At 40.7% G+C, this 13,684-nt stretch overlaps 1 protein-coding gene across 2 annotated transcripts in view; it reads right to left on the reverse strand.

Annotated features, from left to right (window-relative positions):
• The window catches only part of LOC137341643 (guanine nucleotide-binding protein G(i) subunit alpha-1), a 208,946-nt gene that overhangs the window by 2,808 nt on the left and 192,454 nt on the right, over nucleotides 1-13,684 (reverse strand). For both annotated transcript variants that reach the window (XM_068004967.1, XM_068004966.1), the window contains exons 4-8: nucleotides 7,811-7,968; nucleotides 6,675-6,803; nucleotides 5,361-5,490; nucleotides 2,704-2,857; nucleotides 1,180-1,387 (exon numbers count right to left, since the gene is read on the reverse strand). In XM_068004967.1, the coding sequence (XP_067861068.1) occupies nucleotides 1,197-1,387; nucleotides 2,704-2,857; nucleotides 5,361-5,490; nucleotides 6,675-6,803; nucleotides 7,811-7,968 (762 nt within the window). In that variant the 3' untranslated portion in view covers nucleotides 1,180-1,196. The remainder of the gene's footprint in view (nucleotides 1-1,179; nucleotides 1,388-2,703; nucleotides 2,858-5,360; nucleotides 5,491-6,674; nucleotides 6,804-7,810; nucleotides 7,969-13,684) is intronic.

Raw genomic sequence — 13,684 nt, forward strand, 5'->3', positions numbered from 1 at the left:
ATTATAAAATAGTAATTAGGTAATACAAGGTTTGGGTTTTAAAATCCTCCAGACTGTAAGAGGGGAAAAGTTGAGAAAAGTAGAGTCCCATAGTCGAGAACCTGAGAATGAGTTAGAGTTAAAGGTTGCAATATATCTCAATTTTGGCAGACCGAGGATGTAGGGAGGAAGAACATAGTAAAACATATTTGCAGCTTAGAAGGAACAAAATACAGTTCAGAGGTAAACTGGTCATTGTCATAACAAAGAGAGAGAGAGAGAGAGAGAGAGGAAAAAAGAGAGAGAGAGAGAGGAAAAAAGAGAGAGAGAGAGAGAGAGAGAGGAAAAAAGGAGAGAGAGAGAGAGAGAGAGAGAGAGGAAAAAAGAGAGAGAGAGAGAGAGAGAGAGAGAGAGAGAGAGAGAGAGAAAGAAAGAAAGAAAGAGAGGAGAAAAGAGAGGGGAGAGTGAAGGAAATCTCCATTATCCGACTTAAGCCTGTGAGATGGGGGTTTCTGCCCAGCAAACCAAAGTTACTACCCTGAGTGGAACATCTATCCTTTGACTCACACGTTTGTCTTAGCTAAGCTCTGGGTGAATGAAACAACTCCTAGACTCTCAAGGCTGCGACGAGGATATGTTTTTATGTGTAAATGTGTCAAAAGGTTACCAAGCCTATAAATTTTTTAAGGTTGAATAAGTACATTTACTGTAAACTGACAGGTAATAGAGCTGAGAATGTAATTTTGAGTCAAATGTGCCTGCATGCTTTTACTCAAAAGAACAATGGCAAAAGACTAAGGGCTAACATGGCTCTAATTTCTTCCCCTGTATTTCCATGTCCTTTCTAAATCTGTATTTCTCCTCCTTAGCTATTTTTTTCCTTCTCCCAGCCTTCACTCTCTTCAATAGCCTGTGAAGATGAATGCTCATGTCAAGAAAGGAAAACCAGTGATCAGGTAATGGGGCTGCAAATTAAGATACAAGTACAAGTGGTTTCCTCCTGAAAGTATAAAAAAAATCTTTGATGAGGAAGAGTTTTCCTGTAGCTGGCTGGATCATTTCACAAATAAACCACTGCAGGTAATTATTTGACACATGGAAGATGTTTTACACACAAGGAATCTGTTGAAAATTCTACTTAATATCTTAATATCAAGGCTACTTACTCTAATAAGTCTGAGAAAAACTAATGCAACTTACCAATCCCTTCAACAGCTTTAAAACAGACCACAGTCCTTTAAGTTATTCTTTATGATGACATCAGTGACTGCATCAAACACAAACTGCACATTTTTGGTGTCTGTGGCACAAGTGAAATGAGTGTAGATTTCCTTAGTGTCTTTTCGTTTGTTCAGATCCTCAAACTGACATTGTATATATGCTGCAGCCTCTTCATATGTGTTTGATCCTGTATATCAAAGTAAAAGTCAAAGCCTGAATACAAAAGTAAACATTTAGCTAATTAGTCTATTGTAAAATATTGATTAAAATTTCCAGTCGCATGGACCTTCCATATATTCCCAACTGTACTGCATGCACCATCTTCCCATTGAAATTGCAAAATGTTTACAAGAGAATATTACAAATTGTTTTGAACTTTATATCACGCAGCAATAGGAAGCTCCACAATTTATTGATGATCCAACCGGTTAGATTACCAGGTCTTCCCTGTGGTGCAACCTCCAGATTCAAATGAACAGGTACCGGGGGTAGTACTTTGGAGAGTTCTGCAGTTTAAGAAACACTTGGCATTCCCACACACGGATGGGTTCATGCTTCCTGAAGATGGTGCTCATCCTGTAGCCACAATCCTCCACTGCATGTGTTTCAAAGACCACGTTAAGGTGTGGACTCCTCCTTGGTTGATCAACACCCTGGAACAACTGTGCCTCAGTGACCAAAGTGGACTAAAAGCCCTTGGAAACTGCTTTTATTTCTGGTGCACATAACATGAACTTGCCAAGATTCAGAGCATCTTGCAAAGGTATCCAAAGTTGCAGTTCAGTAATTCTTAATTGGCAAGTTTCTTTGCCATACCTAACAGACTATAAAACAATGACACTCTGAGGTACATTGTCACTTTTAGTTGGAATTTGAGGATTTACTGTTTGTAACTGTTGACTAAACGCAGTGGGATATTTTTCTCAAACGGTCGTGTTGAAGCTGGGGATCTTCCAGGACAACCCCTCCACCTAGGCCAACCAATTTTGTTTTCAGCTCACCCACCAAAACCTCTCATCAGGATGGCTTTGTTATTGTATTAACCCTAACCTATTAGACTTGAAAAGGACAATTTCACACAAACAATTATGTTCAACTTGCCGTCCCTTTCCCCTCCCGTGTTCTTCCCTACTCTGTCCTATTCTTTTAATTTTTTCTCCTTTTCTGACTAATATATGATCTTTTTTAATCTTTCTTACTGAAGTTTAAAAGCTTTAACGTGACCTTTGTTTGCCACCATGTATTCACTGACCCATTTTGCAAAGGGGAGCAGGTTTGGCCAAAAAAAAAGTTTTATAGGCATTGAAGATTGACTTACTTACCACACAAGTAGCTAGGTCAATCTTACAACGTATGCAACAGCACACAGTCCGCAAGGACTGCTGCCAAGTTACGCCGCCAGCAATCCCCGCAAGCCATTACCAAGGTGAATACTGTGGTACTTGAAGGGTTTAAGATCAAATGTGGTTTAAAACTTGAATATTACCGGTACTATATTTTTACCTGCATATTCAGGGTAGCAAATTGTAAGGGGGCTTCTTTTAATCTTCTCTTCAAAAAGATCCTTCTTATTCAAGAACAGAATGATAGATGTGTCTGTAAACCACTTGTTGTTACAGATGCTGTCGAACAGCTTCATGCTCTCATGCATTCGGTTCTGTAGAATTACACAATTATTCTAATAAGCACAATATTTTAAACTCAAACAGTCTCTTCAACAGGATTTATACAAATAATCTAGGATCATACTTCATTGGATCATTGAGGGAACATGCAGCATTTTCAGAGATGTTGGCTTTTGGATGAGACATTCAACTAAGCCCCTGTCAACTTAACAGGTGGACGTACAAGATCCCATAGCACATTTCAAAGAGTACGGAGTTTTCCCAGTGGGCTGATCAATATTCCTCCCTCAACCATCACCAACAAAAACAGACCAACTGGTACTTCATCTCATTTGCTGTTGATGGGATTTTGCTCGGTACAAAATATATGCTGTATTTATCCAATAACAACAGTGACTACACTACAAAAGGAAATTCATTACATAAAGCACTTTGGGACATCCTGAAGATGTGATAAATTGTTATGTACATGCAAGTTCATTCTTTCTTCACTGCAAGGAAATTTAGTTTGAATGAGTTAGTAGTTAAAATGTGGCAGAAATCTGGAAAAATACAAACATTTCAAATCTGCAACTAAGTACTAAATGAGGTGGCGAAGGATAGAATACCCCAGTACTGTCTTCCAAATCTACTATCAAATGAATAAAGTGGATCAACCCAGTTTCCACGCAAACTGAAAAACATTAACAGGGCCAAATTAGCCTCCACATTACAAATATAACTGAACAAAATTGCTACTGCTATTATATTTCACTAACCTGAAGAAAATGTTGTATTCTATTATGCACAATGAACCAACACAATCGAACTGTTCATTAGCTTTGCTTGAAGTTCAAGCTTTGCAATCTTATAATCAAAATGTTGAGATGCTAAACTATATGGCTGCAGGATATTAGGCTAAAACTGTATAGTATTTTGATCATATTGCACCTGCACACTATGAACAAACTTTGGTCACCAACACACATGGAAGACATTTAAGCTCTGAAGGTGCTGCAGAAGAGCCATGAGGCTGCTTCCTAGTGTCTCAGGACAGACACGAGAAAAGACTGGAATACTTGGGCTATTCAGACTTGCAAGGAAGTGATCTCTCAGAGGTATACAAGATTGTTAACGGTATAAAAAAGGTAAATTTATAATAAACTTGTACTTATAAAGTGCCTCATTACATCATCAGGACATCCCAAAGCAAATTACAACCAATGGATTACTTCTGAAGAGCGGTCACTGTTAAAATGCAGCAGACAATTTGAGTACAGCGAGGTCCCATAAACCGGTGGTGTTAGTTGAGGGATGAATGCTGGCTAGAACTTCAGAAGTCTCTCCTCTTCGACTAATGCCCGAGGATCTTTTACATCCACTTGAGCAGGCAGATGGGACCTTGGTTTAACGTCTCATCCAAAAGAAAGCACTTGTTACAATGTACCACTCCCTTAGGACTACATTAAGGTGTCAATATAGATTATAAACTCAAGTCTGTATTGAGGGTTGACCTCACAACTTTCTGAATCGGAGGTGAGAGTACTACCAATGGAGCCAAACTGACACTAATAAGGAAGGAAAGAAATCAGGAAGGGAAAAATCTTTTGAAAGTAAATAAGCAATGGAGGAAAGAATAGGGCAAAAGAAATAAAAAAGACTGAAAGATCCTTGCCAATTTAGTGAATATAAAGGTTGCAAATGCCAGTTTCCTTTGTCAAATGAACATACTATGGTACACTGCCAGAGAAATCTTTATGGTTGACACACTTGAGTGAAATGTTTTCAGTCAGTGGATCAGTATGCCCACAAAAAAATTATACCCACAAAATGGCTGAATACAAAAATCTAAGGCAATATTTTAAAGGCAGTTCACATTTTTTTTATATCCTGCAAACTTATCATGCATCTTAAAATTATTCAAACCAGATTTAAAATTCAAAAGCTCCCCTACAGCAAGTTGTGACTATAGGCAATGATCCATGTTGAGAATGTTGCTCTTTTAACTTCATTTTCAACCTTGAATGGACCACTTCAAAAAGCAAAATATTCTACTGTGAAGTAAAATAAAAGAAAAAGAAACCATTAAGACATTTGATCTCTCCCTGGTTATCTGGGCCATGATCATCCTGCTTCCTGTCTTCTGATAATGCCATTTTAAGCTGACTGCTAGGGGTACACAACAGCATCTCAAGTTAGCTTGCAATTATTCACTCATTTCCTCCTTCTGCTCCCCGCCACCAACTACAGGGAAACTTTCAGTCATGCTCCCCCCACTGCTCACCACCTCCCCCCACCCTCCCAGCCCCACAACAGCGTACTCGAGATCAGAACTCTGCATTGTGGGGACGGAAGTGTTGTCCCCACAATGCTTATGGTTCTATCCAGCTTCAAGGAAAGATCAGTTGCCTTTAACGACTAACGAGGCACAGCACAGCGACCTGTGAATTGATTCATTTTGAGCAGGCATGAAAAAAAAAACACTTGGGTATACACGACATCCTATTCAGGATTCCTTTAAATATTTATCCTGAAGAATATGATCAATCCACTTACCATTTCCTCATCCTCTGCAAGAACAAGGTCATAATCACTGAGCGCCACACAAAATATAATGGCAGTTACTCCTTCAAAACAGTGGATCCATTTTTTGCGCTCAGACCTCTGGCCACCCACGTCGAACATTCTAAGAGAAAACAATATTACAGAATTCTTTCATTTATAAAAACCTGAAGCCGCTTTCTCTCAAATGGTAAAGAATACTGCCGTTCCCAGCCACTAAAGCAGGTATGTTTGTAAAAACTCAAGTAGCTGGATAGATGTAACCTTCATCTATCCAGCTACCAACTGCAATATCACATCACTTAAATGCAATACTGACAAGTCCTGTATCAACACCTGTTGAGAACTGTCCAAGAGATCTATTAAGAGTATGCAGGATCTTCTGCAATCCTCAAAATTCTGAAGACCCACATCTACAGACCAAAGCAGTGCCTGTGCCTTGAGCTGTCAAAGCAATAACACTCAAGAATGCAAACTCCAGGCAGCTGATTAACAGGATATCTCAAGACAAGCTAATTTAAGCAAAGGCGATCCTGCCTTTCTGTTTAAAAGGTGCTTTTATACTTACTCCACTTTAAAAGAACTTTACTGATTTAGGTTGGGTATTAACATTTTTTAAAAATTCAACTTCCTAATCCCAAAAGACACATTCATTGCACTGTTCAAATGCCTATCTTGGTCACTCTCCCCCATTCTATTCTTAGGTTCATGCCTATGTACTTAATAACTGCACTTTACAGTACCATCACACTATTTTTAGACGAATCCAAGTCTTTTATTGGCAAATTTATTCTAGCAAAAGCAGTAACAAAAAGCAAGACACATTTGCTAGCATATTCTGCAATAAAAAATATATGGAAAAAAAAATCACTGTCAAGGTACTGTCTACACTTTGATTAGTTTTTCTACCCACATAAGTGACTGTTGCAACATTGAATGCTGCAAACAAAAAAACTTGACAGTCAATTTGATAAGAAATGCTACTATCTAAACTACAGCTGTACTGATACACAAGAAAACATACTAAATGCTTTACAGCCTACTCTTAATTCAAAGTAACTTAATTTAAATTAACCTTTATGTTGTGCACTAAGCTCCCACTTGGTCACATTATTTGCACTGTTCAATTAAAATTAATTATTGGATAATTCAAAATTTTTAGTGCAAGAAGCAACTTTCAATTATTAGTAGACTTGAACTTCTATTTACTCGATCTGGAGTTTCAGAATCTCACTCGTGTACAATGGTCAGTGAAGTGGTTAAATGAAGTTGAATCCAACAAAAAATTTAAAGCATTACTGTACTTACTTAAAATGCAGGTCCTTAAATGTGAAATGGGTCTCCACAATGCCTGTTGTTTTGACTCTGGTCCTTAGGACATCTTGCTGAGTTGGAATGTAACTTGCTTGTGCTACCCTGTCTAAGTCATTCAGATAACTAAAATTTAAAAAATGGGAAATATGACACAACAATGATTCTCAAATCTTTTTCAGCACTCAGTTTCCACAGTCCTTTGACAATTTTAGGAAAACAATTTAAGTAGCAAATTCAATGTTCTGTAATTTTTCTTCCTCTCACCTCCTGAAAGATATTAGCTCCATGCTGGTGTACTGTTCCCCAGTTACCTTCTGGTGCTTTGCCGTAGAGTGCATTATGTAAATGCCCACCTTGATAGTGAATGCTGGCAGGCTATTTAACTAGGTAGCATCAAAGCTCAGCCTGATCCTGTCGTCATCTAGCAGCCATATAGTGAGAATTCCACATTGGTTGCTAGATGTCACTCACTATTAGGAAGCCTGCCAGATGTCCCATCACCAGGAGTGCTGAGGGCAATTCTACAGCCTCGATTCTCACTTCTGCTGAGATCAGCCCTTTTATATTGGCGTGAGTGAACTGTTTAGCTGGCAGTTCCCAAAACAAATGCCTCAATCAGCCAACAAAAACCCAAATGTGAACTTGTTGGATTTGCCGCCAAGAACACCTGTTTATAGCGAATTTAATAAGTTTACATTGGGGTTGTATAAAATACAAAATAAATATATTGCTAAAAGGGGTTACATCAAAACAAAGAATTCTGTGGATAAATAGGGAGATTAAAACAAAACAACTTGGATTTATATAGAAAAACATCCCAAGGCACTTTACAAAAGGCACAAACAAGAATGGACGCCAAGCCAAAGAAGAAGATTTTAAGAATGACCAAATGCTTGGTCAAAGAGGTGGCTTTCGAGGAGAAATTATGGGCAAATACTACACACCGTGGGGCTGCTGAAATACCAGACTGCCTGTAAAATATTCACATTTAATAGAAAGTATCTCAGTGCTTTCAGTTAAGTTATCTGCAGCTAGCAGACATTTTTACCATTAAAATAGCTTCAGACCACTGCAGCAGTTTCCTTTTCCATATTTTCTATAATCTTGAACACCACAGTAATAATACTTACTATGCAGCAGAGTCATTAAGTTGATATTCTCTGGACCTATTAAAGCAGGCCTGAACACCACTATCCTTCCAGAGTCTCTTGATTACTCCAGCAAGCTCTACCGTCATAAACCCTTCTTCTGCTGCACCAGCCAATACAAACAACTGACGAGCATCATCCTAAAACAAAATGTTTGCATTATGAGTTAAATAGGATTTGAAGCATGTTCCTTAGTGAGTTGACTAGTTTCCTCTCTTTTCCAAACTTTCCCATTTAATTATTTGCTTCCCCCCGCCCCCCCCTGAACAGTTTGAGGGATGGATTACCTAACCTGCAGGACTTTACCCTTTAAAGGGAACATTTTTGACATCTTGCATAATAAACCGAGATAGGAGATCATAGGGCCTCTCTAAGAAGTGAGCCAACCTGCTGAACTGTAGGTCATCTTTAGATGTCGAGTCCCAAGCAATCCCATTTAGTAAACAAAAGGGAACTGTTTTAAAGGCAATCCTGCAGAAATTACCATAGTCAAATACCTAGTATAAATCTAGAGACAATAACTGTGTCTACTGTTTGCCCAGGGCATGCCAACCCAGATTGTTTTATGCACCAGGTTATACTTTGTGTCATACAGAGTCAGAGTGGCAACAGTTGTGAGCCAAATGACGATAATGCAAGACAACCCCTTTCCTAAGCTATATTTGGATACGGATGTATCAGAAGTACATAATCCACAGAAAGCAGGCAAGTTTTATGAAAGAACTGTATCCCATAACAGAAAGATAAAGTCGTAACATTAAAATAATGGAATATTTCATAACAACTCCAATTTAAAGAGAAAAATAGAATGAAGGAACAAAAATTGTGTGGGTGTAAATAAAACTGTGAAATCACCATTAGGAATTCTGGCTGAAGTTGAAGGATTGCTCAGTTATCATATTAAATAATGGTGTTTTTATATTGCTGTAGTTCTAGTGCTGCAGACTTCTCACATGAATGCTTTGTGCAGCCAGCTGAAACACTTGTAAAGTGAACGCAAAGTAAATTTGCTAAATTCATTACGGCTGGTGGCTGGAAGACACAGTAAAAAAAAATCAGATCATCCTGGCCACCGACCGTAACAAATTTGGCAAGTTTACTTGAATGTCACCACCAGTTGCTTGAGTGGGTGTCAGAAGCCAGCAGCATTAACACACCTTACGGATCTTCAACCCCTGATGCTGATTTGTCTAGCAAAACATTAAGCTACCAGAATACTCTACCATGTAAAGAACAAACTAACAAGAGCTCAAAGTTTGAAAGAAGGGTATGCAAATTTTATCGCATATCAAATTCAGATCCTAAATGGGTAGGATTGGAAGAATTACGAATTGAGAAATGAGAGGGTGCAATATGCAGTGCAACAGAGCTCAATTTCAATTGCATTGATCTGGCAACCTTTCAAAGAGAGGATACAGGATGTGTGGAATAGAAATAGATAATTAATGAAGGAAAAGTAAGGGAAGTAGCATATTGCAAGTAACCCATGCACAAACTTGCTTGGACAGGTCTCAAGTAGTCACTGGTGTGCAATAGGGGTGGGATCATCCACTCTCTCATCCAGTTGATCTAGCCTCACAAAAAAACCTATCCCCACAAAACAAGTTTGCAATCAAGCCAAAGGAGAAGTGAACAGCAAAAAGTTAACATAATCCAAAAAACCTGCTAGAAACTCCAAGGTGCAGCTTTCATATCATATCGCCTGCAAGTATTTCTTCTGAAAGGGGTTCACTTTTTCTTAACGTACTAAGTTAATCCAAATGTTTGAATATCACAGTAAGCAATCCAGAAGCTGCCATTTTTTAAAAAAAATATTGTATTTGACCAAATTATCTGCTACCACTTATAAATAAATTACAACTAATGTACTTGTGCAACTCATGAGTACGCACTCTACACTGGTAATACAATATGCTCATTTGCATTACGATGCAAACCAATCCCATTGCACATCCAATTAAAATCCTGTGTTTAGGAATTGTCATAGCAACACCAAACACACTGCAACAAGGAGGCATAAAGTGTCTCTGTTCTCTCCGGAGGATACTACTATTACTAGAAGCACTTAGCTGGCACCTTTAGTAATGTAGCTAAATATCCCAAGGCAATTCACAAAGGAGAAGAAACAAAAAAAAATCAGGTCACAGAACAGGAGGAGAGAAAAGTTAGGGGAAGTGACTTAAGGTACAGTCGAACAAGTAGTTTTTGAAGAGCTTTCCAAAAGTGGGAAAAGCAGAGGGATTTAGGAACAGAATTCCAGAATGCAGAGATGTGATGACTAAAGGCTCTGCCACCCATGCTACCACAGAGGGGTGGGAGGGAAGTGGATTCACAGAAGCCTGGAGTCAGAAGAGCAGAGGGTCATGGGTTTGAGGAGGTTCCAGAATTGGGGAGTAAAAGACCATGGTGGCATTTGTAAACAAGGATCAAGATTTTGAAATCATGTGCTGGGGACAGAGAGCCAGTTGAGCACAGTGGTGAAAGTGTAGGATGTAATACAAGATAAGATGTGGGCAACAGAGTTGTAAATGAGTTGGAATTTGTGTAGGGTGGATCTGGGGAGGCTAACATGGATAGCTTTGGAGAAGCTGATCCTGGAGGTGATAAGCATGTTAATGAGGGTTTCAGCAACAATGGGGGCAAGGTAGGGATGGAAGGTGATATTAGACGTGGATATTGCCACATGACGAAAAACAGGGTGCAGGGTTGAATCTCAGCTCAGGATCAACCAGGGACACCAAAGTTGCATATCACCTGACCACCCTCAGTGAACAGCCAGGAAAGGAGCTGAATTGGGGGATACTGTACAAAGTTTCTGGCTACAGGATGACTTCAGTTTTGCCAAAGTTAATTTGAGAATACTTTCGCTCACCCATGACTTGATATTGGGCAGCATAGCAACAGTCGTAGAGTTGAGGGTGTAGCGGGGCGGGGAAAAGAGTACAGCTATGTTTTTTTAAAAATTCACTCATGGGATGTGGGCATTGCTGGCAAGGCCAGCATTTATTGCCCATCCCTAATTACCCTCGAGAAGGTGGTGGTGAGCCGCCTTCTGGAACCACTGCAGTCCATGTGGTGAAGGTTCTCCCACAGTGCTGTTTGGTAGGGAGTTCCAGGATTTTGACTCAGTGACGATGAAGGAATGGCGATATATTTCCAAGTTGGGATGGTGTGTGACTTGGAGGGGAACGTGCAGGTAGTGTTGTTCCCATGTGCCTGCTGCCCTTGTCCCTGTAGAGGTCGTGGGTTTGGGAGGCGCTGTCAAAGAAGCCTTGGCGAGTTGCTGCAGTGCATCCTGTAGATGGTACACACTGCACCCACGCTGCGCGGTGGTGAAGGGAGTGAATGTTTAGGGTGGTGGATGGGGTGCCAATCAAGCGGGCTGCTTTGTCCTGGATGGTGTCGAGTTTCTAGTGTTGTTGGAGCTGCACTCATCCAGGCAAGTGGAGAGTATTCCATCACACTCCTGACTTGTGCCTTGTAGATGGTGGAAAAGCTTTGGGGAGTATTCCATCACACTCCTGACTTGTGCCTTGTAGATGGTGGAAAAGCTTTGGGGAGTCAGGAGGTGAGTCACTCGCCACAGAATACCCAGCCTCTGACCTGCTTTTGTAGCCAGTGTTTATGTAGATGGTCCAGTTAAGTTTCTGGTCAATGGTGACCCCCAGGATGTTGATGGTGGGGGATTTGCGATGGTAATGCTGTAGCATACATGCCTAAGTTGACCCCATGCTTGCAGATAATGTTGCTAAGTGGTAGTATTGACAAGATTAATGAAACCGTGGAGCACGCCGGCGGTCAACAGAGCAAAGGATGAAAAACCATTTCAGGAGAGCGATGTTGGGACAGATTTAGGCTACTCTACTTTCCTTCAAACATTTGTTCTCGAGGTGTGGGTGGTGCCGGCAGGCCCCCATTTATTGCCCATTCCTAGTTGCCCCGAGGTATGGTGGACCGTCTTTGAACTTTGTGGTGTGTTGGGTAGAGAATTTCAAGATATTGACCCAGTTATGAGGAAGGAATGGAGATAGTTGTCCAAGCCAGCATGGTGTGTGAGACCCATAATATTGCTGCTCCTGTCCTTCTCGATGGTAGAGATTGCAGGGCTGCAAGGTGTTGTCGAAGTGAGCTAGGTAAGTTACTGCAGTGCATCTTGTAGATAATACATGCTGCACTGATGGAGGGAGCGCATACTGAGCTCAGTGGCGGGAGCTTTGAGTGTAGTTGTGGCTGCACCCATCCAGCCAAGTGGTGAGTATTCCATCACACTCTTAATTTGAGCTTAGTAGATGATGGAGTGGCAACAAGGAGTCAAGAGGTGAGGCACCGGAGTAATCCAGCTTCTGCCCTGCTCTTGTAGCCAGTGTTGATATGGCTGGTCTAGTTAAACTTCTGCACAATGGTGATCTCCAAGACATTGTTGGTAAGGGACTCAGCAATGGTGGTGGTTGAAGGTCAGGGGAGGTGATTGAGAGAGATGGTCAATATCTGGCTTTGTATGGTATAAATATTACCTGCCACTTGTCAGCTGAAGCCTGAATGTTGTCCAGGCCCTGCTGTAGATTGGTATGGGCTGCTTCATTATTCAATGAATTGTGAATCGAGCTGAACAATGTAGAATCATAAGTGAACCCTTATGATAAAGGGAAGGTCACTTTTTGAAGCAAATGAAGATGGTTTGGCCAAGGTTGCAGCCCTGAGAAACTCCAGCAATTATGTTCTGGGGCTGCAATGATTAGCCTTCCTGTGTGTCAGGTACGACTCCAGCCACTGAAGTGTTTTCCCATCGACCCCCATGGATCTCAGTTTTGCTAAGGCTTCTTGGTGCCATATTCAGTCAAATGTTGTCTTGATGCGGAGAGAACAGCTATGCACACCTCTCCTCTGGCATTGAGCTTTTGCGTCCCTATATGGATGGAGGTATGACTAGATCAAGGCGAGTGGGTCTGGTAGAACCTGAACTGAGCATCGGCAAGCAGCTGCTTGGTGAGTAGGTGTCTATTATTGGCACTATTGATAACTTCTTCCAACACATTTCTGATGACTGGTAGGGAATTAATAGAGCAGTAATTGGCTGGGTCAAATTTGTCCTGCTTTTTGTGGATAGGATGTATCTGGGCTATTATTCACATTGTTAGATAGATACCAGGGTCATACCTACACTGAACAACATGATTAGGGCACTAGCTAGTTCTGGGACACACGTCTTCAGCACTACAGTAGCAAAGTTATCTGGGTCCATAATTTTCCCTCAATAACGAGTGTTTAAAGCAATTTTTTCTACATGCTTCCTTCCATATTGTCTCAAGTGCTAATAGTAGTAGTGTATCCCTTCGAAGGGAACACAAGTTCATGGTAGATGGCTGCATCAATGAAACATGCTAGACATTGCCTACCACAAGCTGCACTTAACCATGCTCCTGGAAGGTTCTCCTGTTGATCTCTCTGGTTTGCCAATCCTTCTGTCTCTCACGTCTTGCCTCTACACTGGCAGTGTTGTAGCTCAAACCTCCACTCACTTAAGCACACCATTTCCATCTGTCGGCCAGGGTTTCCCAAAGAATCAGCGACAATGTTGCACTTCTTGAAGTGAATCTTCAGTGTTGTTTTATGGCATCTTTGTTCTCCGCCCTGCTTTCTTCTGCCATCCACCAGTTCTCCATAAAGCAGCAGCTCCGGCAACCCAATGCCTCCAGTAAGAAGATAGTCCCCAATGCGCCCCTGACAGACTATTCATCCTCCCTCCCCTCATAGTCAATTCTGAATCCACTGATTCTGAAGGGTGCAAAGCTAGTGTACCAACACTTATGGCCTAAGGTTTTATCTTCATATATTTGATTTATTAAGTAGAATATT

Source organism: Heptranchias perlo, chromosome 24 (genome assembly GCF_035084215.1).
Source record: "Heptranchias perlo isolate sHepPer1 chromosome 24, sHepPer1.hap1, whole genome shotgun sequence".
In the NCBI taxonomy this organism is placed as follows: Eukaryota; Metazoa; Chordata; class Chondrichthyes; order Hexanchiformes; family Hexanchidae; genus Heptranchias; species Heptranchias perlo.